The sequence below is a fragment of the Panthera pardus genome, unplaced genomic scaffold, assembly GCF_024362965.1.
Source record: "Panthera pardus isolate Hobbes unplaced genomic scaffold, ASM2436296v1 HiC_scaffold_6, whole genome shotgun sequence".
Lineage (NCBI taxonomy): Eukaryota > Metazoa > Chordata > Mammalia > Carnivora > Felidae > Panthera > Panthera pardus.
The window spans coordinates 87,586,762-87,611,715 of NW_026526991.1; the positions used below are offsets into that span (position 1 = coordinate 87,586,762).

The 24,954-nt window shown below is 34.7% G+C and overlaps 1 protein-coding gene across 2 annotated transcripts in view; it reads right to left on the reverse strand.

Annotated features, from left to right (window-relative positions):
• The window catches only part of SLCO1B3 (solute carrier organic anion transporter family member 1B3), a 72,981-nt gene that overhangs the window by 39,197 nt on the left and 8,830 nt on the right, over positions 1 to 24,954 (reverse strand). For both annotated transcript variants that reach the window (XM_019452149.2, XM_053894587.1), the window contains one exon: positions 435 to 576. In XM_019452149.2, the coding sequence (XP_019307694.2) occupies positions 435 to 576 (142 nt within the window). The remainder of the gene's footprint in view (positions 1 to 434; positions 577 to 24,954) is intronic.

Below are 24,954 nucleotides of genomic sequence, written 5' to 3' on the forward strand. Positions count from 1 at the left end.
CCTTCCTCAAATCATCAGAATCATAATCCTCTCTCCCAACTTTAAAAAAAAAAATTTTTTTTTTCACTAGGGCACCTTGAGAGAGGAAAGGTACAGCCCTAAAAAGTATTAGCTGCAAGCAATGAGTTTATATAAATCAGCATTTCTCAACCTCTACATTATTGACATTCTAAGTTAGATTAATTCTTTTTTGTGGGGATTGTCCTGTGCATTGTAGGATTTTTAGTGGCACTCTTACCCTCTACTACTAGATGTCTATAACAATCTCCCTCCCCCCAGTTATGACAACCAAAAGTGACATCAGGCATCATCAAATTGCCCCCGGGGCAGGATAGAATTTACTCCTAAGAATCAATGGTGTAGAGCTTTTATGAACAGTTTTACCTCAACAAATCTGGTTACTAAGTAATAATAAAAATAGAAATGAAAATTACCAATTTCAAAGCCTCCATCAATTAAGCCAGAAACAGAAGATGATATGTCAAATCTCTTTTCTATCTGAGTGATGGAACTTTTCATAACAACTCCACCGAGTGCCTTACACATAAAGCTGAGTGACAGGGCTACTAAGAACATCTATGAAAAAGCAGAAAGAAAAGTTAAAATGATTAATAAAAAGACTATAATGCTTATGTATGCATAGAATTAAAAATGGCTTATCTTATTTACTTAAAAACATTATTTTTATCATAAAAAGCATACCCACCTTTCCTCTATACCAATTGGTACTTTAACATTACCTAGTCCTTTAACATTACCATCGCTACAGTGATAAACATCATTTTCTAATTTGGTTACAACATCAGGTAATTAGAGCAGGACAGTCAAGGCTGTTATTTTTTATTTAATATTATTAAAGATTTCTAGATGATGTCTGAGATGGCCATGGTGATAAGCTATTCTTTATTCCTTCATGAACAGTATAGACTAACTGAGAGGGAAGTGGCTAGACATTCTCAAAGGTGGCATTTCCAGGAATTCAGCTAGAAATGGAACTTTTAATTTTTAAATCATCACTATTATTGGAGAACAAATTAAAATGAAAACAACAAAGTATTCAATGTTCTAAAAAAATACTTTAACTCTAGTGGTTATAGGTGTTTTATTTTCAAATTAATTTTAACAAAATTTGTTGATTTACCCATAAGCAAATTCCTTTTAAATCTAGCATTAAAATATTATTTTGTTATTGACTGGATGTTTGTGTCACCACCAAATTCAAATGCTAAAATCCTAATCCCTAATGTGATAATATTTGGAGATGGGTTCTTTAGGAATTAAGTCATAAAGGTAGAGCCCTCATGATAAGATTAGTGTCCTTATAAGAGCTTACTTTCTCTTTCTGCTCTGTGAGGACACAAGAAGGTACTATCTGAAAATGAGGAAGAGTGTCCCACCAGAACCCAACAATGCTGGTATCCAGATCTTAAGACTTTCAGCCCCCAGAACTATGAGAAATAATTTCTGTTGTTTAAGCCACCTTGTCTGTGGTATATTCTTTATAGTAACCCAAGCTGATTCAGACAGGTCTTTCTCATTGCCTTCTACACCACTGCGGGTAGCCACCATCATGTTCAGCCTATTAGATCTTTCTGCTTCTGCTCTCATCCTCCCTCTCAACACGGTAACTACAAAAATTCTTTCAAAATAAAAATTGGATCATGCCATTACTCCCTGTTTTCCCATCTCACTCTTAGTAATATCTAGTTTTTCCAATGGCCTACAAGACCCTAAATGATCTGTCCTCCCCACCCCAACTATCTGTTCCCCACAAGTATTCCCTCTTACTCTTCTGATCTCATCTTCCGTTACTCTACTTCTTACTCATTCCTCTCCATCCACACTAGTCTTCTTCTTGTACCTTGAGCATCCCAGGCTTATTATTTTGCCTCAGGTTATTTGTTCTTGCTTTTATTCCTACAAGGAAAACTCTTCCCCATAGTTATGTCCCTATCACTCACTACCTCACATCCTTGAGGGTTTTGCTCAATGAAACTGTGTTGATCTTTTGTCTAACTACAACCTAGTATGTGTCTTGCATGAGGTCATGCTTGGAAAAAGAGATAAAAGGCCCAATACAGCCGTTCCATGGCTGGAAAGATGTGTGTACTTTCATTCTGCATATGGAATTTTGATGAAGTTGAAAAGACTTGAGAAAAGTTGTAAATGTTACCACTTATTAGAAATAATTAAGCGTTCTTATATAAGATATAGGAAGTCATCCAAGAGTGAAACACAAAAGGTGGAATGATATCAAAATCAATTTTACTAAATTGGTGAAGGGAACAACAAGACTCACAGGACAAAGATATTAAATTTGTCGAGCAGGATTAGAAAAAAATTGTATGAATATTTTCTTCAAGGAACGCCAATTAGGAATTCTTGTAGAATTATTTACTGTCTTTACATTATAAAAGAGAAATTAAAATTTTCAGGTTCTAATCATTTCCCAAAAATAATCATGTTACTGACATCAGAAATTAAGAAATGTAGATGGGAATGATGTCAGCAAGATGACAGAGGAGCCCCCAACCCACCTTCCCCCATGGATACATAGATTTAACAACAACAACTGAACAAATATCTCTATGAGAAATCCAGAACCAACTTAAAGCATTTTTGCATCCTAGAGAGTGTAAAGCCAACCATGCAAGCCCAGTAGGAAAATCTGACACTGTCAACTTTCTTGCTAATTGGGACAAAACCCCCAACTCCTATCTTCTCTATGGGGACTTAAAGCAGAACTTATATCCAATGTTCTGACTTGTAAGGGGGCTGCATGAGGGACCAGTTTGTATCCAAGTACTGACAAGAGTACATGGCCAGATTTGAGGCTCTGGGAACAAAGACAATAAACCATGCACCAGAATCATGCAGTACCATGGATAGACACTAGGTGGAGAACCAGTACTGTAGTTTACTAACACAGGGAGGCTGCAGTATCTCAGACACCAGGAAGAACTTCTAAGTAGACACCAGCAAACTTCTTCAAATAGCCCAGGGAGGAAACACACCCAGAAAAAAGTTGAGAGGTCTAGAGAATCTCTAGTCTGGCTAAGTAGTGAAACTTATCCCTGTACAAAAGAGAATTGGCTGATTCTTCAAATGCCAAAATTCCAACAAGAAATAATAAGACATATAAAGAAACAGGGGACCACAACACATTTAAAAGAAGAAATTAAATCTCCAGAAATTGTTCCTAAAGAAATGGAGATATATGAATTGCCAGAAAATGAATTCAAATTTACCATCAAAGGGATATTCAACGGATTAAAATACAGAATAAATATACCTCTAAATGAAATCAGAAAAACAATGCGTAAGCAAAGTGAAATTATTAATGAAGAAATAGAAACTAGAAAGAAGAACCTAAGAGAAGTTCTGGAACTGAAGAAGATATTGCCTGAATGGAAACTTCACTAGAGAGATTCAAAATTAAACAGAAAAGAATCAACAAATTCAAAGACTGACCCAAGGGGAAAAAAATTAATAAAAATGAAGAATATAAAAGACCTATGGTACACCATCATGAAGCAGAACAGTATATGCATTATGAGAATGCCAGAAGAAGAAAGAGAAAGAGGCAGAAAATTATTTGACGACAATGAACCCAAATTTTCCTAATCTCAGTGAAGAAATTTTAGGAATTTAAAGAAGTTCATCTAGGATAAAATATAATGAGACCTACACCAAGACACATCACAATCAAATTGTCAAAAGTCACAGACAAAAAGAAAATCTTGAAAGGAATAGGAGAAAAGTAACTCATCACACACAAGGCAATTTCCATTAGATTATTGTCAGATTTTTCAGCAAAACAACCTTTCAGTCTAAAAAAGAATATAATATAATATTCAAAATATTGAAAGTAAAAGACTGCCAACCAAGAATACTGTATCTGGCGAAATTGTCCTTTAAGAGCAAGGAGAAATCAAGACTTACCCAGATAAGTCAAAGCTTAGGGAATTCATCACACTGGATCTGCCCTACAAGAAACACTGAAGGTTCTACAAGTTGAAGTGAATGGATGATGAATAGCAACACAAAACGATATCAAATGAAAAATTCCCTAGTAAAGGAAATATAAATTCCCGTATTATTGTAATGTAGGTGAGTAAATCACTTATAAATCTAATTTAGATTTTTAAAAGCATAAAGAGTCATTGTAAATTTATGTTAATGGACATGCAATATAAAAAGGATAATTGTGTCATTAACAACAAAGTGGGATGGAGGCAAATACATAAAAGTGTAATTTTCATATGCAGTTGAAGTTCAGTTGTTCTCAGTTTAAAATAGAGAACTGGGTGACTCAGTCGGTTAAGCGACCAACTTCAGCTCAGGTCATGATCTTGCCATCTGCAAGTTTGAGCCCTGCATCAGGCTCTGCGCTGATAGCTCAGAGCCTGGAGCCTGCTTTGGATTCTGTCTCCCTCTCTCCCTGCCCTTGCCCCATTCATGCTCTGTCTCTGTCTCTCGAAAATGAATAAACATTAAAAAAAAAAATTTAAAAATGGGGTGCCTGGGTGGCTCAGTTGGTTAAGTGTCTGACTTTGGCTCAGGTCACGATCTCATGGCTCGAGCCCATATTGGACTCTGTCCTGAATGATTGCTCAGAGCCTGGAGCCTGCTTCAGATTCTGTGTCTTCTTCCCTCTCTGTCCCTCCTCTGCTCACGCTCTGCCTCACTATCTCTCAAAAATAAGTAAATGTAAAAAAGAATTTTAAAAAAATAAAATAGATGGTTATAACTTTAACTTGTTTTATGTAGTTGCAATGGTACCCACAAAGAACATGTCTATAGAATATACATAAAGGGAAATGAGAAGAGAATCAAAACATGCCATTACAAGAAAAGAAAGAAAGAAAGAAAGAAAGAAAGAAAGAAAGAAAGAAAGAAAGAAAGAAAGAGAAAGAAAGAAAATCAGCAAGAGAGGAAATGAGAACAAAAAATTTAAGAAAGGAAGAAAAACAATTGACAAAATGGCAATAGTTCTTTTCTATCCACAATTACTTTAAATGTAACTTGATTAAATGCATCAATTAAAAGACATAGAATGTCTGAACTTATTTAAAAAATAAGATTCAACCATATACTGTCTATAAGAGATTCACTTTCAATCCAGGATACCAAAAGGCTAAAAATGAAAGGGTCTGTAATAACCTGGATGTTTCTGTCCCTTGAAAATTCATATTGAAAATCTAATCTCCAAAGTGATGGTATAAAGAAGTGTGGCCTTTGGGAGGTTATTATGTCATAAGGGCAGAGCCCCCATGAATAGGATTACTGTCCTTAAAAAAAGAGACCCCAGGGGGACTCTCATGCCCTTTTTCCATGATATGAAGACACAATGAGAAAACAGCCATCTGTGAATCAGGAAAAAGCCATCTCCAGTAACCTAATCTGCTAATACCTCAGTCTCGGATTTCCCAACCTCCAAAACTAGGAGAAATAAGTTATTATTATTTAAGCCACCCAGTCTATGATTTTTTGGTTATAGTTACCCCACAGGTGAGAAACAATATTTTATGCAAACAAAACCTAAAGAAAACAGGGATGACCATACTTTTAGCTGACAAAATAGTCTTTAAGCCAAAAAGTATTGCAAGAGACAAAGAAGGACAATATAATGAGAAAAGGGTCAATCATCAGGAAGATATAACAATTATAAATATGTGTCTAACATTAGGGCACTCAAATACATAAACGCTGACAGAACTAATAGTAGAAACAGAAACATATTAAGAATAAGAGATTCAATACCCCACTTTCAATAGTACAACCAGACAAAAACCAACAGGGAAACAGAAGACTTGAACAACACCATAAGCCAATTAGACTCAATTGCACCCAGACATTTATAGAACACTCCATCTGTCAGAATATACATTCTCCTCAAGTGTACATGAAACATTTTTCAAGACAGACCATATGTTAGCTAATGAAGCAGTCTTAACAAATTTAATAAAATTGAAATCATACAATGTATTCTCACTGACTGCATGGAGTGACATTAAAAAATAATAGCAGAAGGAAACCAGGAAAATCCATAAATATGTAGAAATTAAACAACATCACCAACAGATCAAAGAAGAAATCACTAGAGAATTTAGAAAAAATCTGGAGACAAATGAAAATGAAAACACAACATACCAAAACATATGGGATGTAGTAAAAGCACTGCTAAAATATAAGTGTATAGTGATAAATGATAACATTAAAAAAACAGAAAGATCTCAAATCAACAACCTATACTTATACCTCAACGGTCTAGAAAAAGAAATAAGCCCAAAGTTATCAAAAATAAGTAAATAATCAGGATTAGAGGAAAGATAAATGAAAAAAGGAATAGAAAAACAATAGAAAAAAATCAATGGAACTACGAGTTGGATTCTGAAGAAATCACCAAAATTGACAAACTCTTAGATTAACTGAAAAAAAAAGAGGAGGCTCAAATAACTAAAATTAGAAATAAAAGAGAAGACATTACAAATAGTATCACAGGAATAAAATAAATTATAAGACACTGCTATGAACAGTTATATGCCAACAAATTGGGTAGTCTAGAAGAAATGGATAAGTTATTAGAGAAACAATTTACCAGGATTGAATAATGAATAAATAAAAAAAATCTTTAACAGACCTATATCTAGTGATGAGACTGAAGCTGTAATTAAAAATCTCCCAACATAGAAAGCCCAGGACAGTTTCACTGGAGAATTCTACCAAACATTTAAAGAATTAATGCTAATCCTTCTCAGATTCTTCCAAAGAATTGAAGAGGGCACAAATTCATTAAATGAGGCCACATTACCTGATATCAATGTCAGACAAAGACATCACAAGGAAAGAAAACTACAGACCAATATCCCTGAAGAATATTGATATAAAAATTCTCAACAAAATACTAGTAAACAGTGTCCAATAGCACATTAAGAGGATCGTACATCATAAACAAGTGGAATTTACAATTAGAATGCAAGTCTGACTCAACATATGAAAATCAATCAATGTAATACATCACATTAACAAAATGAAGAATAAAACCACAATCATCTCAATAGATACAGAAAAAGCATTTCACAAAATTCAACACTCTTATGATAAAAGCACTCAACAAACTAGGAATAGAAGCAAACTAACTCAACAGAATGAAGGCTGTATATAAAAAGCCCATATCTAACAGACTCAATGGGGAAATATTGAAAACTTTTCCTCTGAGATTAGGTACAAGGCAAGAATGCCAACTCTAGCCACTACTATTCAATGCCATACTGGAAAGTCTAGCCAGACCAATCAGACAAGAAAAAAAAAATTAAAGGCATATAAACTGGAGAAGAAGTAAAATCATATTTTTACTATATTATTTATTTATAATTATACTTCCTACTTATTTATAATTTATATAATTTATACTGTTACTACTATTTGCTCACAGATGACATGATCTTATATGTAAGAATCTATAAAGATTCTACACACAAAAAACTATTAGCACTAATAAGCAAGTACAACAAAGATACAGGATAAAAAATTAACACTCAAAAATCAGTTGTGTTTCTATACACTGAAAATAATCAATCTGAAGAGAAAATTGAGAAAAGAATACCATTTATGATAGCATCAAAGTAATAAAATATTTAAGAATACACTTAACAAAGATGGTGAAAGCCTTGTACACTGACAACTACAAAACATTGCTAAAGAAATCAAAGATCAAATAAATGGGACATCTGTGCTAGCAGACTGGAAGATGTGATATTGTTAAAAGGTCCGTATTACCCAAAGTTAAAATGTGCAACCTACTAAGTGGGGGTATGTTGATGATAAAGAGAGGCATGTTAAACAAGGAAAGATGTATGTTTTCATGTATTGAGTGGGATACCCTAACTAACCACCTGTGAGTTTTCCCTGGGACCTCTCACCAGTGTGTTGTGGCTTGAAGCACCCTTGGAGCCACTTCCATGCTTTTCAGTTTTCTTCTCCTGCACAAGTCTTAGACTAGGATTTTTTTCTAATTCTTTTTACTAATTATCTTTCAGAAAACCCTCATGGTTTCTGATTTACAGAATATATCTCTTGTTTTCTAACACAGTTATGAGTTGCTTTTAATACCTTTTAGACTATTTATTAAAATTGGAGGGAGGAAGAGGTGGCTTCTGCCTTATTATTCTTAGCCTGCTATGAAGAACTGGAAAGCTTCAAGTTAGAGCTCTCTTCTAATGAATAAATAGAAAAAATGTCATCAGGCTCTCCATCAAACTCAGATGCCTGACACATAATGAGCAAATACTCAATAAATGTTTTTGGGTTGTTGAAAAAATTATTATTCCTCCAATTCAGATTATAAATCTGGTACACGGTCAACATGTAGTGAAACCTCTCATTTCTTGGTTTCCTCAGTTCTTAGATGGCAATTATTACAACATGTTTGTTATAATAAACAATGAGGATTAATTGAAAAGACATACATAAAATTTTTGACTTGCAGAAAGTGCTAGCCACACAGAAAGCACTCACAAGTGTGTTTTTATTACCATTGCGAACTACCATCAACCAGTTTTTAGGTTTAAGTTCATTTAGACCAAAACAGGATTTATGATCATTTAGCTAAATACAGTTTCATGCCATACACTATTATAGGCACTGCAGAATCAATAATGAGCATATTGACAATATGATTTATTGATTATTTAAGAAATACAAAAGTGAACTCTCATTTAAATGCTGACCATCAAGCTCTCATTTGTGAAATCAAAGAAGAAAATTTCAGAAAAGTAATGGAACATATCATTAAAGCATATGTAAGTATAACTAAATACAAACTCTGTCCTGTAGAAGAAGGAATTTCTAAAAGTTCAGAGAAAACTTTTGTATAGTCCATGTCTCCAATCTTAAAAGGAAAATTAGCTCAAGATAAGAGAGGGACCTAAAAAAGTAAAAATCTCACAGTATAATTCTAAATTCCTTTTACAAATAAGAAAAAGGTAATAGATGGAAATACATAGCCATCATAGAATCTCTCCAACGAGCTGGGATTTTAGAAGGATATGAAATGAATTAATATAGATAGATTTATAAATGAGCTTTAAAATTTTTTTAATGTTTATTTATTTTTGACAGAGCGAGAGCGAGAGTGAACGAGAGAGCATAAACAGGGGAGGGGCAGAGAGACAGGGAGACACAAAATCCGAAGTAGGCTCCAGGCTTTGAGCTGTTTTCACAGAGCTTGATACAGGGCTTGAATTCATGAATGGTGAGATGATGACCTGAGCCAAAATTGGACATTTAACTGAGCCACCCAGTTGCCCCAAATTGGGTTTTCTTTTAATCTATAACCCTATAAGATGGGCATTTTTAACCCTATTCCTAACACAGAACTGAGGTTCAGAGAAAGAATGACACGATGATTTTCTTAGAACTTAAAAAACAAATCAAAAGGAATAAGAAAGCTGAAATCTTGAGTGAAAAACATATAAACACCTGTGCCATTAGGTAGAGAATTTAAGATTGAAAGATTTCAAAATAGAGATATAAATGTTCACAATTATCAAATAGAATTTAAAGTATCACAGATAAAAAGAGACAACTGGCATGCAGATAAGAGATCAAGTTGATATTTACCTGCAATCATGGCAAGTCAGTCCTTTAGCTTTTTGGCAAGAGTTCTGGAACTGAAGTATGAAGACAGTTCCAAGTTTCCAATTGGTTACAAGTACAGCCAAGATTAACTCTGCTAACTCATCTGAACCTCAATTCATTTACTTAGCATTTATTGAGCAACTCCAATACAGCAATTACTCTGCTACATCTTGGAGTTGAGACAGGTGCAGAATAAGAAGGGCAGAAAAAAACTAGATGAAATCAATGTCCCAAATGAAGTAGTAATTTCCTGGGACAAAAACAATAAATAATTCCAGCATAATAATGTAATGAGTACTATAAATTTATAATGTTATGAATACATAGAAAAGATGATTAATTCTGTCTATAATGGTTAAAGTTTCTATAGGTGTGGTGACATGTGAACTAAGTCTTTAAGAGATAATAGAAACTGGGGTGCCTGGGTCGTTCAGTCAGTTAAATGTAGGACTTCAGCTCAGGTGATGATCTCGCAGTTCATGGGTATAAGCCCCGCATTGAGCTCTGTGCTGACAGCTCAGAGTCTGGAGTCTGCTTCAGATTCTGTGTCTCCCTCTCTTTCTGCCCCTCCCCTGCTCATGCTCTCTCTCTTTCTCAAAAATAAACAAACATTAATTTTTTTAAAAAGAGATGATAGTAACTTATAAATTGAAGAAGAAACACATTTAAAACAAAAAAGGAAACACATGAAAAATCTGAGCAGTGGAAGAACACAGATCATTTGAAAAACAAAAAGAATATCGGTTAGGTGGAACATAAAAATAGAAATACACAGACACTGGGAGATGAAATTGTATTTTTAAATGTAACATAAGGAGATCAAATTTTAGAGGGCCAATTCTGATATCCCTGTGGAATATGTACTCACGACAAATTTATTTGAAAGCTGATTTCAGAAAATAAAGATGAGTTGGAAAGAAGGAAACAAAAAATCACAGACACTTTGGAGTTTAAGAGGAGAATCAATAAGATGTGGGAATAATAGAAAATGAGTTTTCTGATCTTGTTTTCTAGGTTTCTAGTTTGGATAACTGTATGTTATGAGCAATAGTTATGAGCAAATAACTATTATTGCTATTTGGGATGAGAAAAAGAGAGGTTTTGGGGTTAAAAACAATGAAGTCACAAATCAAGTTTGAGATTCCTAAAAATAAACATACATCAAGTAGACACATCTGGCAGGTTTGGGGCTCAAGAGAGAGTTTTGTCTGGAGGTCCTTTGCAGATTTACTAGGGAATAGCTATATAATCCATTTTCAAGTTTATTCTGATGAGGGACGCTGCGGCAAGCTGAGGGCAAAACATAGGCTAACATTACCACCCTCCCCCAGGTGGAATGTGTGTGATATTCCTCGGACACTTCTGGCTACCCAAAAACAAAGGAAAGGGGTTTAAGTGCTTGCCATAGTAATGTGGAAAACTAAGAAAAATGAAAAGATTAAATTCCTTTACTGCCTATAACCCAATGACAAGTCCTTGAAACCCTCAGAATGACCTCCCTCTAGGATCTCAGCTGCTTCAAGGATGACACTTTGGTAGGGGCAAAAGAGAATCTTAGTTTAACATTATCCCAACCTTGAGTATCTTGTAAGTCTACTTCCTGTATCTCTACTGTCCCAAGGTATGTGCTGGCAATCATACTCCAAACTTACGACCCCCTGATATACATCTGAAGGGTCTCATGATTGACGTTTTATTAAAAGGTAATAAATGGCATTTTCCTAGCAACACCTAGCCCCTCAAGGTCCTGGAAACCTTGCTTCCAAAATGTCTTAGAGACTTACTTTACCCCTAACCCCCTCCCAAACTGAGGGTATATAATGAGTTACCTGTCACTACCCCAGCGCAGTTCTTCTTGCCCACAGGGCCTTTTCCCATGTTTTAATAAAATGACCTTTTTGCACCAAAGATGTCTTCAAGAATTCTTTCTTGTCTCTGGGCTCCAGACCACCCCACCCACCATCACCCCAAAACTTCATCAATTCCATTAAAAAATCTCATACCCTTTTTAAAAATATTCCTGTCCTTTCCACTACAAAGTGAGAGTTGTTTACATTTGCATAAATCAAATCTTATTTTTTGCATCACTTCTCAAGTATCCTTAGCAGGCTATATTATTCTCACTTTTCAATTTGTTTTTTCAGGGTTTTGTTTCAGGCTCTCTTTTTTTTTTTTTTTAACTCCACATACTCTTTCTAGGAAAGCTCCACAATTGCCATTGTTTTTGTTACCACCTAGATGCTGATGATTACCAAATCTATATCTTGAGCCAAGATTGCTTTTGCTGAGTTTTAGATTGCTTTTCCAAAGTGCCTACATTTGAACTCCATTCAGGCTCTTCATTGTTATGCACAGATCTCACTGTCTTCTTCCTCATTTTTCACCTCCTTTTCCTGGATCACCACATTCAACCTGCTGCCCAGGCCAGAGCTACTCTCTTATTGATTACCTCCAATCAATATTCCAAAGCTAAAAACGTAACCTTATAAATATCTCTTTTCAACATACTTCACTTTATATTTCTACTTAAATGACCATCATCTTTCACCCAGATTACCACCTTTTCTAAGCAGTATTTCTCATTCCTCACTGTTATTCTTTTCACACTGCAGCCAGGGTGATTTTTAAATATGTATAACCATTTCCATTTCTAAAAGACCTCAGTAAATTCTCACTAACCTAATCCTCCAACAAATAACAATTATAAAGTCAAAGGGGAAAACAAAATCACCTGGAGGAACACAGGGGAGGGCAAACAAAAGCAGTCAGATTCTGGATGGGAGATGATACTTAGAAGAAGAAAATGGTTAAGGTTAGTTTCTCATTCTTATGGCTTTGAGGTGAGGTCATAGTACCTCAAAGCTAAAACTCTTTTTGAAAACCTATAGTCCTTTTAATCTGAAGAATGAGAAAGAAGAGTTTAGTTTAACCACAGTCACCTAAAAGTTAGGGGGAGATTCTTATAAAGAGATCCAGAGAAGGTAGGTGGTGGGATGGTGGGGGGAGGGGTGGAAAATTGGAAAATAGGGTGATTGTATACACTCATTAAATCTTTGTTGAAATTTAATCCTTCAATGTTTTCATTTTTATTCTTAGATTTCTTATGTTTCAAAACTTGTTTATTTTCCATGTTAATACGGTGATATAAGGCACTCTTAGCATGTTTTACTGAAAACCAAAATTTTCATGGTTGAAATCTACAAATTATTATTTGATTTTTTTTGTTTTTAGTTATCTCTTGAAAACTACATCTAATGTTTTTCCTGCCTTTTAAGGTCAAGGTATACAGCTTTTAAATTAATCTTAATTCAAAAATATTTATAATGTAAAATTATTATGCTATTTGCTTTAGTGAAATAAATTTATTTTTCTCTCATTTTCATGCTGTGCAAAAGAATTTCTAGTTAGAATGCTTTGTGAACGTCTTTGTTGTTAGCTCTCAACTTCCATAAGTTTTAATTTAATTTAGAATTGAATGTAAATATTATAAATTTAATACACTATTTCCAATTAGGATTCGAGGACAATATACTGATGTGTTTCAGAAAAATTAGGCTTCAGATACATTCTTTCTCTCTTCACCTCATTTTATTTCATATCTGGATTCTATATCTCATATTTTCCCCCTTCTTTTTCCTTATACCTCTTTCTCTTTGCATTGTTTTCTTATTGGCAAAAGAGGAAAACTATCCATGGACTTGGTGTGCATGTGATGCAAGAAAACAAAATCTACTTTGCAATGACAAAGTCTAGATCCAGATGCCCCTTTTCCCACTTAATAACCTAACAAAGATGGAAATGTTACACTGAACTTCAGTTGCCTCATACATACAAGAATAATATATAACTTTTAACTTATTTCATAGAAGTACTCTCAGTTTGAAAGGAAATTATGTTCCTGAATTCATGGAAATGTTTGTGAACGTTTGTCAGTACACCAAACATGTATGAAATTTGGAAGCCCTTTATTGATTTATCCTTTTTCTCTATTTATGAATATAAGACCTGTTTCTGAAACTTCACTCCATTCATACTCTCTGTTTATATTAATTGTTCTTGGCAGTGGGAGAAGAATAGGAATAGTGTTGACTGTCAAGACCCTGCCTACAAACTCTATAAGATATACTATAACTGAGTTAGAAAGATGTATATTATAGACCAAAAAATTATAAAGCACTTGTCTGATGCATAAATTGGGCAGTGCATCCCATACCTAAAGATTTAAGCAGTATTAAGTATCAACCTTATGCTTTAAAAAAAAAAAGGTCTGTGTCTTATTTTTTTTTATTTTTTTCATGTTTATTTATTTTTGAGACAGAGAGAGACAGAGCATGAATGAGGGAGGGTCAGAGAGAGAGGGAGACACAGGATCTGAAGCTGGCTGCAGGCTCTGAGCTGTCAGCACAGAGCCCGATGCGGGGCTCGAACTCACAGACCATTAGATCATGACCTGAGCCGAAGTTGGATGCTTAACCGACTGAGAGCCACCCAGGTGCCCTGGTCTTTGTCTTTTTAAATCTACATTTCTTTTATTTAATATTGCTTTATATAATTTTAACATACTGAGACTTTTTAATTTTTTGAAATTTCCTTTTTGTCTATTACTAACTAGTTGTGAGCAACTATATTCTCATTAGCAGTCACTTTGGCTAAATAAACATCTTACAGTTAATTCCACTTGCAGTTTTTACAGTTTGTCATTTAAAAAAACTTTTTAAATTTATTTATTTATTTTGAGAGAGAGAGGAAGAGAGAGAGAGAGGGAGAGAGCGAGAGAGGGAAGGAGAGCATGTGAGTGGGGAAGAGGCAGAGAGAGGGGGAAAGAGAGAATACCAAGCAGGTTCCGTGCTGTCATCTCAGAGCCCAGTGTGGGGCTCAATCTCACAAACCATGAGTAGATGACCTGAGCCAAAATCAAGAGTCAGCCACTTAACTGACTGAGCTACTCAGGTGCCCCTAAAATATTTTTTAAGTTCATTTATTTATTTTGAGAGAGAGAAAGCATGTAAGTGAGAGAAAAGCAGAGCAAAAGGGTGAGAGAGAATTCCAAGCTGGCTCTGTGCTGTCAGTGCAGAGCCTAACTCGGGGCTCAATCCTAGAAACCATGAGATCATAACCTGAGCTGAAATCAAGAATCAGATGCTTAACCAGCTGAGCCACCCAGGTGCCTTACAGATTGTCATTTTTATTTCCGTGCATTTCCATCTTTCTTACTCAATTCATTTCAGTCAGTTTTATGTATTCACTGTCATAATCCCTAGCTTTCTGTGCTATCTTGGCATTGATTATGTGATTACCTTTAATTGCTTACAAATTTTAAAATGCTTTATTAAAAGGTGAACTTCAAAAAAAGTGTCATAAATTATGTCTTTAATGTTTTAATGTTTTAATATGTACTAGAGTTTCAAAATGGCAGACTTTGACATAATTCCTTAATCATTTACTGGCACTTCCCTTTAAAAAGAATTAAGAGAAACCTCCTAGCAACTAAAGGCCTCTGCTATGAAATCTTCGCAAGTTTATCTTCAACTTCACTTTTGTACTTTGGACTTGGTCTTGATCTTAGTTTCCCTGCTCAGCAATTACTCAACCTATTATATAATACACAGCGATTACATTTTTTTTGGCTGCATTCAATATAGTTGTATGACCCAGGGCAGCCTTGGAAGTCAATGTCTTCCACCTCAATGCAGGGAATGGTAATTATTGACCATACCTCAGTAGTAAGTGCCCCCCACAGTAAAATCAGGGTCTCTCAAAAGTCCTGACCAACAGAGGAGCTAAGCAAAGGAGGTAAGCCTGACTAATCTCAGGTATTTTCTTCCGTGGATATCTCCCTCAAAATTCCTAGACCGGTTTCTTCTTAGAAGACTGAAAGAGCATTGTCAGAGGAATTTGGAAAAGTAAAGTGACATGTGTTTACTAGTGACTACTGTTCTTCACCCTAAGGTTTATCTCCCTCCCTTCTTCTTGAGCTCTTGGGGTTGACATCAGCAAGGGTCTGTTGTTTAGTCTCCCTGCTGTTGCATTATCAAAAAGAGGTAATCACCAGGACCCTTGGGTGGCTCAGTTGGTTAAGCAATCGACTCTTGATTTTGGCTCAGGTCATCATCTCGCTGTTTGTAAGATCAAGCCCCATATTGGACTCTGTGCTGACAGCAAGGAGCCTGCTTGATATGCTCTCTCTCCCTCTCTCTTTGCCACCCCCCTTCTTTCTGCCCCTCTCCTGCTCATGCTGTCTCTCTCTCTCTCAAAATGAATAAATGAACATTATAAAATTAAAAGAAAAAAATAATTTAAAAAGGGTAACCATCAAAACCAGAGACATATGACCTTAGGACAAAATAGTGAGAATGTAAGGAAGATAAAGCTCTTCAAAAGTAAGAAAAGAAAAAAAAATACCTGGGATGTAGACATAAGTAGTAGATGTTTTTAGAAGATACGTCAAAGGAGTTTAAAGCAAGCATAATAAATACACAAAATGGATGAGGAAAAATATTAGCAAAATGAAGGCAAAATAAAATAACAAAAAGAATAAGTGGAAAAGATGATATATGGAAAGTATAATACTTTAAAAATAATATTTGAGATAAAAATAAGAAAGGATGATTTGGAAAACCAAATTGAGGATCTCATTCATAAAGAACTTAACTAAATAATAAATGCCTTAAAAGGGAAAAGGAATACAGAGGAGAGGAGGAATATTTAAAGAAACAATTTAACTTTACCAATATTCAGCAAAGATGAAAAACTTTAGGTTGAAAGGGACAATAGAATATCCAAAAAGGGTGATAAGGAAGAACCCATGCATGTATATGAGAAAACTAGGCACAGTGGACTGAAATTTAAGAATATTAACAGTAAAGAAAAATTTGACGTCTTCCAGGAGAGATAGCACATCGCTTTTAAATAGCAAGAGTGGGTATAAAAACAAATAAACAAATAAAAAAACCCAAAACCACAAAACAGATGCAAAGAATAATATTTTTTAAGTACTGGAATAAAAGAACACTGAACCTAGAATTTTACATTTGTCCAAATGGCCAATCAACTATAAAGATATATGTTCTTAAGCATATAAGTTTTCAAAACATTTGGCACATACAGACCCACATTGGAAACAGTATGGAAAGAGGTGCCTGGGTGGGTTGGTTAGTTAAGCATCAACTTCAACTCAGGTCATGATCTCAGAGTTCATGAGTTTGAGCCCCACATCAGGTTCTGTGCTGACAGCTCAGAGCTTGAAGCCTGCTTCCGATTCTATGCCTCTCTCTCTCTCTCCCTCCCCCATTCACTCTGTCTCTCTTTCAAAAATAAATAAACATTATAAAAAAGAAAAAAATTTGGGAAGATTTCCTTAAATAAAAGGAGAACCAGAACCAGGAGATGATGCATGAATTTGTAAAATAAGGTGGATAAATTTACATGGTAAATTTTGTTATTGTATTTAGAAAAATAAGACCAAAAATAGGAAAGGAGGAAAAATAGTTATGATATCTAAAAATTAAAATTTTAGATTTAAGATCCAAAGAGTATCAGTATGATAGAGGATAAGAAGACACATCAAAGGATAGGGAACATACCTTTGGGTTTGCATTGTTATGGAAAAAGATAATATATCAATTAAAAAGTATAAGAAAACATTAAAAGGAGCATATAAATTAGGATAAATTGGTATAATAAGCTAATATAAACATTCCAAATATATCAACATATACAATACATGTAAAAGGACACAAATATTTTAGTTTTGCTTTTTAAAAACAATATCCAACTGTACCCTTTTTATAAAAGATGCCCCTAAATCATGAGGAAATTCCGATCATAGTAAAGAGAGAGAAGGCACAGTTACTAAATAAAAACTCTCTTAGCCATAATAATATTAGCCAAAGTAGACTTAAAGAAACATTATCAGGGATAGAGGAGGTTTCTATATATTGATATAGGTATATATCTACTTAGAAGATAAAACAGTTAAGGGGTGCCTGGCTGGCTCAGTCAGTTGAGCATCTGACTCTTGGTTTGAGCTCAGGTCATGATCCCAAGGTCATGGGATCAAGCCCCCTGTTGGGCTCCACGCTGAGCATAATACCTGCTTAAGATCCTCTCTCTCTCTCTCTCTCTCTCTCTCTCTCTCTGCCCCTCTCCCTTGCTTATGCTCTCTCTAAATAGAAAAAAGAATGATGATGAGGAGGAGGAGGAGGAGAAGGAGGAAAAGAAGGAGAAGGAGGAGTGAGGAGGAGAAACAGTTAAAAAATAATGTACTTCATAGCTCCCAAACATATAAACAAAAATCAATAAGGGGGTACATCAGCAAGATAGTGAAGTAGATTTTCACAGAAAAATTCCCTTTGTGAGAAATCCAGAAACAAATTGAACAGCTTCTGCACACATGGAGAATGTGAAACCAGATTCACAGAAGCTGGTTGGGAAATTTAGGATACCTTCTCACCAGAGTCCCTGCACTGACATAGCACCATATGATCAGGATGAGATCCCTAGCCCCGAGCCTCTCCCAGGGGAGGAAGAAAGTTGACTTATACATTCAGCATTCCATTTTTTTCCAAGGGTTTTTTTTTTCTAGAGGACTGGCTTCTGTGTTACCAGTCTTAGAGCTCTGATAGATCCAGAATAGTCTAGCCACTGTGGGGGAGAACAGAGATAGCAGTAAGGACTGGTAGACACAATAGATCCTCTTCCCTGCTCAGCACAGTGTAAGCATGTAAGAACAAATCCCCAGTTCTCAGCTTCTCAAAGGTAAAATTGGTAGAGGACCCCAGAAACTGGCTGAGCTTATTAGTGGGGGTCTTATCTTTGTGAAGCCAGTATGTGAAGACTAGGAGATATGACTGCTTTGTCTAATATACTGTCAACACAGAGAATCAATGAAAATGAAGAATCCAGCAAAAATGTTCCAAACAAAGGAGCAAGATAAATCTCCAGAAACTGACCAAAATGAAATAGAGTTTGATCATTTAATGACAGTGAATGCAAATGACTCATGAAGATGCTCACTGAGGTCAAGAAAACAATGTATGAGCAAAGTGAGAATTTCAACATTCTTGGAGATAGAAACTATAATAAAATGTCAAACAGAAATCATAAAGCTGAAGAATACACTAACCAAACTAAAATATTCATGACAAGGATTCAGTATAAGACTAGATCAAGCAGAAGAAAGGATCAGCAAACTTGAAGATAGGTCTTTGGAAGCAATTCAGTCCGAATAATAAAAATAGAAAAGAATGAAAAGGAGCAAAGAAAGCTTAAGAGACTTAGAGGGCACCATCAAGCAGAACAATATACATGTATGAAAGCCTCAGAAGGAGAAGAGAGAGAAAAAAGACCAGAAAGCTTATTCAAAGAAATAATAAAAAAACTTCCCAAACTGGGGAAGGACACAACATCCAGATTTAGGAAGGCCAAAAAACACAAATAAGTTAATTTCAAAGAAATTCACACCAAGACACATGATAATCAAGTTGTCAAAAGTCAAAAGTAAAGAGAGAATTTTTAAAGAATCAAGAGAAAAGCAACTTGTTACATACAAGGGAACCCCAAAAAGATGAATACCAGATTTTATGAGGACCTTGAAGGCCAGCGGGAATGGGACAAAATGTTTAAAGTGCAGAAAGAAAAAAAAAAAAACCCTGCCAACTAAGAATACTATACCTGGCAAAACTGTCCTTCAAAAGTGCAGGAGAGATAAAGACTTTCCCAGACAAAAACTGAAGGAGTTTATCAAGACTAGACCTCCCTTACAAGAAATGCTCAAGAGAATTCTTTTAGTTGAAATTAAATTATGCGAAGTAGCAACAGGATAGCATAAGAAAATATGAAACTGTCAGTAAGGTATGTACATTAACAAATACAGAACACCGTATTACTATAATAGTGGTGAATAAATTCACTGATAATTCTAATATAGAAGTTAAGAAACAAAAATATTTTTAAATAACTGTAACTAAAATATTTAAAAGGTACACAATATAAATAGATGCAAAATGTGACAACAATAGCATAAAGTAGGTGAGGGAGTTAAAATGTTGAGTTTTTGTGTGCTATTAAACATAAGTTGTTATCACTTTAACATAATGGTATAACTATTTTATGTAAACACCAATTTAAGCACACACACACACACACACACACACACACACACACACACACTTCCTATAGAATTTACACAAAAGAAAAAGAGAGGGGCACCTGGGTGGCTCAGTCGATTAAGTGTCCTACTCCTGATTTCAGCTCAGGTCACGATCTCACGGTTCTTGGGTTTGAGACCCATGTTGGGTTCTGCACTGCTAGTGCTAGTGGAAGATTCTCCCTCTTTCCCTTTCTCTTTGACCCTCCCCCACTTGTGCATGCTCTCAAAACAAATGAACTTTTAAAAAAGAGAGAGAGAGAAAGGAATCAAAGCATATCAATTTTAAAAAATAACAAAACACAAGGAAAGACAAGACTGAAAAAAAACAGATAAAAGAACTATAGGCATACCTCATTATATTGAGCTTTCACTTCATTGTGCTTTGCAGATGTTGTGCATTTTACAAATGGAAGGTTTGTGGCAAGCAAGTTTATTAGCATCATTTTTCCATCAGCATTTTCTCACTTCATGTTTCTGTGTCACATTTGGATAATTCTTGCAATATTTCAAACTTTTTTTCATTATTATTATATTTAATAAGGTGATCTGTGATCAGTGACCTTTGATATTATTATTGTAACGTTGTTTCAAGCCTGTTAACACAGCATCCATTCTGCAGCCCATGGATCAAGGAGTAATTTCTACTTTCAAGTCTTACTATTTACCAAATACATTTCATAAGGCTAGAGCAGCTATAGATAGTCATTCTTTTGATGGATCTAGGCAAAGTTAATTGAAAACCTCTGGAAAGGATTCACCATTCTGATGCCATTAGAAATACTCATGATTCATGGGAAGGAGTCAAAATATCAATATTAACAGGAGTCTAGATAAACTTGATTTCAACCATCTTGGATGACTTTGAGGGTTTAAGACTTCAGGAGAAAGTAATTGCAGATGTAGTAGAAATAGCAAGAGAACTGGACTTGGAAGTGGAGCCTGAAGGTTTGACTGAATTGTTGTAATCTCCTGATCAAACTTTAATGGAAGAGGAGTTGCTTCTTGTGGATAAACAAAGAAAGTTAGTTTCTTTAGATGGAATCTACTCCTGGTGAAGATGCTATGAAGATTGTTGAAATGACAATGAACAATTTAGAATATTACATCAACTTAGCTGATAAAGCAGGAATAGGGTTTGAGAGGATTAACTCCGATTCTAAAATAAGTTCTACTGTGGGTGAAATGCTATCAAACAACATTTCATGCTGCAGAGAAATTGCAAAAGGAAGAGTCAATCAATGTAGCAAACTTTGCTGTGTCTTATTTTAAGAAGTTGCCACAGCACGGGGCACCTGGGTGGCTCACTCAGTTAAGCATCTGACTCTTGATTTCAGCTCAGGTCATGATCCCACAGTTCGTGAGTTCGAACCCTACTGGGGCTGTCAGCACAGAGCCTGGTTGGGATTCTCTCTCCCCACCGCCCCTCTTTCCCTGCCCCTCCCCCTGCTCATTCTCTCTCAGTCACTTTCTCTCTCTCTTTCTCCCAAAATAAATAAATGAGCATTTTTAAAAAAGGAATTGCCATAGCTGTCCCAACCTTTAGTAACTACCACCCTGATCTTTCAACAGCCATGAACTTTGGGGCAAGACCGTCCACCAGCAAAAAGATTATAAATTTCTGGTTAACATTTTTTAGCAATAAAGTATTTTTTTAGTTAAGGTATGTACATTATTGTTGTGTTTTTTTGACATAACGCTATTGCACACTTAAACTACATTGTAGTGTAAACCTAACTTGTGTGCACTAAGAAACCAAAAAAATCACTTGGCTCCCTTTACTGTGATTGTTGCTTTATTGGGGTGGTCTGGAACCAAAGCCTAAATATCTCTGACATATACTTGTATAAGACTAACAGAAAACAATACTTTAGCAATAGTAAATCATTTCTATCAATAATTACTTTAAATGTAAATGGATTAAACTCCCCAAACAAAAGACATAAAGTGGCTGAATGTATAAAAAAGAGAAACAAGACTCCACTCTGCCCTGTTTACAAGAAACTCACTTTAGATTTAAGGACACATATAGGCTGAAAGTGAAGTGATGGAAGAAGCGATTTCACACAATTGGTAACCAAAGGAGAACAGGAATGGTTGCACTGATGTCAGGCAAAATAGAATTTAAATAAAAATGTCACAAGAAGCACAAAAAGACATTATATAATGATAAAGGTGTCAAATGACCAGGAAGATATATTTTTTATATATATATATATATATATATATATATATATATATATATATCCAACATCAGAATGCCTAAATATATAAAGCAAACATTGACAAAACAGAACAGAAATATGTACAATACAGCAGGAAAATATATGGCAATACAGTAATAGTAGGAGCCTTTAATACCTCATTTTAGATAATGGATAGAACATCTGGATAGAAGATCAGTAAAGAAATAGAGAACTTGAATGATACTATAAACCAAATGAACCTGAACAACATATATAGGACATTCTACCTAACAACAAAATATACATTTGTGTTAAGTGTACACATATCTTTTTCCAAGATATATCACATGTTAGGTCATAAAAATCCTTAACAAATTAAAGATTGAAAACATATAGAGTATCTTTTCCCCCCACAATAGAATAAAGCTAGAAATCGACAGCAGAAAGGAAATTGGAAAATTCACAAATATGTGAAATTAAACAACACGTTCTCAAATAAAAATGGGTCAAAGAAGAATTCAAACAAAAAATTGAAAATACCTCAAAACAAACAAAAATGAAAACACAATGTACCAAAAATTATGGAATGCAGCAAAAGTAGTATTGAGAGACGTTCATAGTGATAAGCACCCAAGTTAAAAGAAGGAGGAAAGACCTCAAATAAACCATCTAACTTCACATGTCAATGAGCTAGAAAAAGAACAAACTAAGACCAAAGTTAGCAGAAGGATGGAAATAACAAAAGGTAGAACAGAAATAATAAATAACATAAGAAAACCATAGGAAAAATCGGTAAGTTGGTTATTTTAAAAGAGTAAAAAATTGACAAACCCTTAGATTAAGGAAAAAAGCACACTCAAATAATTAAAATCAGAAATGATAAAAAAATACATTATAATTGATGCCATAGAAATAAAAAGGATCATTAGAAACTAATATGAAAACGTATACACCAACAAACTGGGTAACTTAAAGGATATGAATAAATTACTAGAAACATACAATGTACCAAAGCTAAATATATAAATATATAAGTATATTAAACATATATAATATACAAACAGTGCATACACACACACACACACACACACACACACAAATAAATATGAATAAATAAGTACATACACAAACTATATATTTTTTTTCACAAGTTTTGGAGATTAGAACCTAGACATCTTTCTTTGAGGGCTGTTATTCTGCCTATCTATGAATATATTATGTAACATGGTGTTAAGGTTGCAAATGTAATTAAACTTGTTAATCAGATGACCTTAAAGAGATTAACCTAAATTATCCTGGTTAACCCAATGGGATCACAAGGGTCTTTTAAATGTGGAAGAGGGAGGCCTAACAGTCAGTGTTCATGTGATGCAGTGTGAGAATTACTTGACTGGCCATGAGCTTTCCAAATGAAAGAGAGCCTAGCCACAAACTTTGGGCAGCCTCTAGAAGCTGGAAAAGGCAAGGAAATGGCTTTTCCCCCTAGAGACTCCAGAAAGGAACACAGCCCTGCTAACACCTTGATTTTAGTACATTGTGACTCATTTCAGACTTCTGAACGTCAGGACTTTAAGATTATGAGAGAACTCTAACACATTTATTTTTTGAGCCATTAAGGACATATGTATGCACACACACATATACATGTGTGTGTTTGTGTGTCAGTGTCAGGTGGTGATAATGCTTTGAAAAAAATAAATCTTATCAAAGTGTCATGAATAACTAAGGGTATTTTATACAGGATGGTCAAGGATGAGGTAATGTTTAAACAGAAATGTGAATAAAATGAAGGAGCAAGGTATCTGGAAATAGAACGTTCAGATGGGAAAACAAGTGCAAACTTCTCCAAGTCAGAAGTTTGCTCAGCATTTTTGATAAATAGCAAAAAGGCTAATAAGGTTAAAGGCTAATGTGAAAAGTGAGTCAGAGGAAACACAGGATATGAATACCACTGATGATTACATAAGGGATGGTTATTCTGGTTATTTTTGGAGGGTGAGTAGGAATGAAGGCAAAGAGGGGGGACCTTTACTTTTGTCCTATTATATATGGGTTTTGGTGATGATACATTACTATTTTCTTGTCTTGAAATTTTATTGTAACATAAAAGTATAAGAAATCTGAAACACAGAAATATCAAGTGTAAAGATGAATAATATATATATATATATATATATGATGAAAATATACATGATGTGGTTGGTTTAGTCCAAAAATTGAGGAAAAGGGGGATGAAAGAATCAAATTATGTTGTTTTTATTTTTAAAAACCTATTATCTATTTTCACTTTTATACATCTCTGAGTTTGTATATACATGCCAATAATAACATGTGTAAATGTGTGTGCCCATGCACATAAACAAGTGTAAGAATCCTATGGTTGCCTGATACTGAAAATAGTTGGTCTGAAAGTGACTATTTGAAAATATAAAATGAGGAAGATGATTAAATAGCCTACTTATAAATCCCTACCTACCAGAACATCGTAAGGGGTCTAATATTATGGAAAGCTATAGTTACTTCAGAAATGTGGAATAGAATTGGGAGCATGGGATTTGGAATCAGACTGCCTAAGTTCAGACAGTGGCTCCACCACTTACCAGCTTTGGGACTGAGAAGTATTCATTTGCCCTCTCTGAATCTAAGTTTTTTCATCTGTAAAAGAGAGATAATAGCATCTGGCTGATGGAATTTTGGTAAGGAATAAACCTACTAAAAGAAATATAACACTAGAACAGTGTCTGGCATATAATATGTGCTCAATAAATGTTAACTTCTATTGTTATTGCTCTCTGGTCTAGATTATTAGACTGCAATTAATATACATTATACACACAAACTTTCTAACTTCCAGCTTCTCTCCAAATATGCTGCAAGGGACTGTTCTAGCAATTTTAATTGTTTCAGCCAGATTGTTGTCACTTTACTATGCATATGCAAATGAAATTACTGTAACCCTTAATGTTAAAAAGAAGCAGA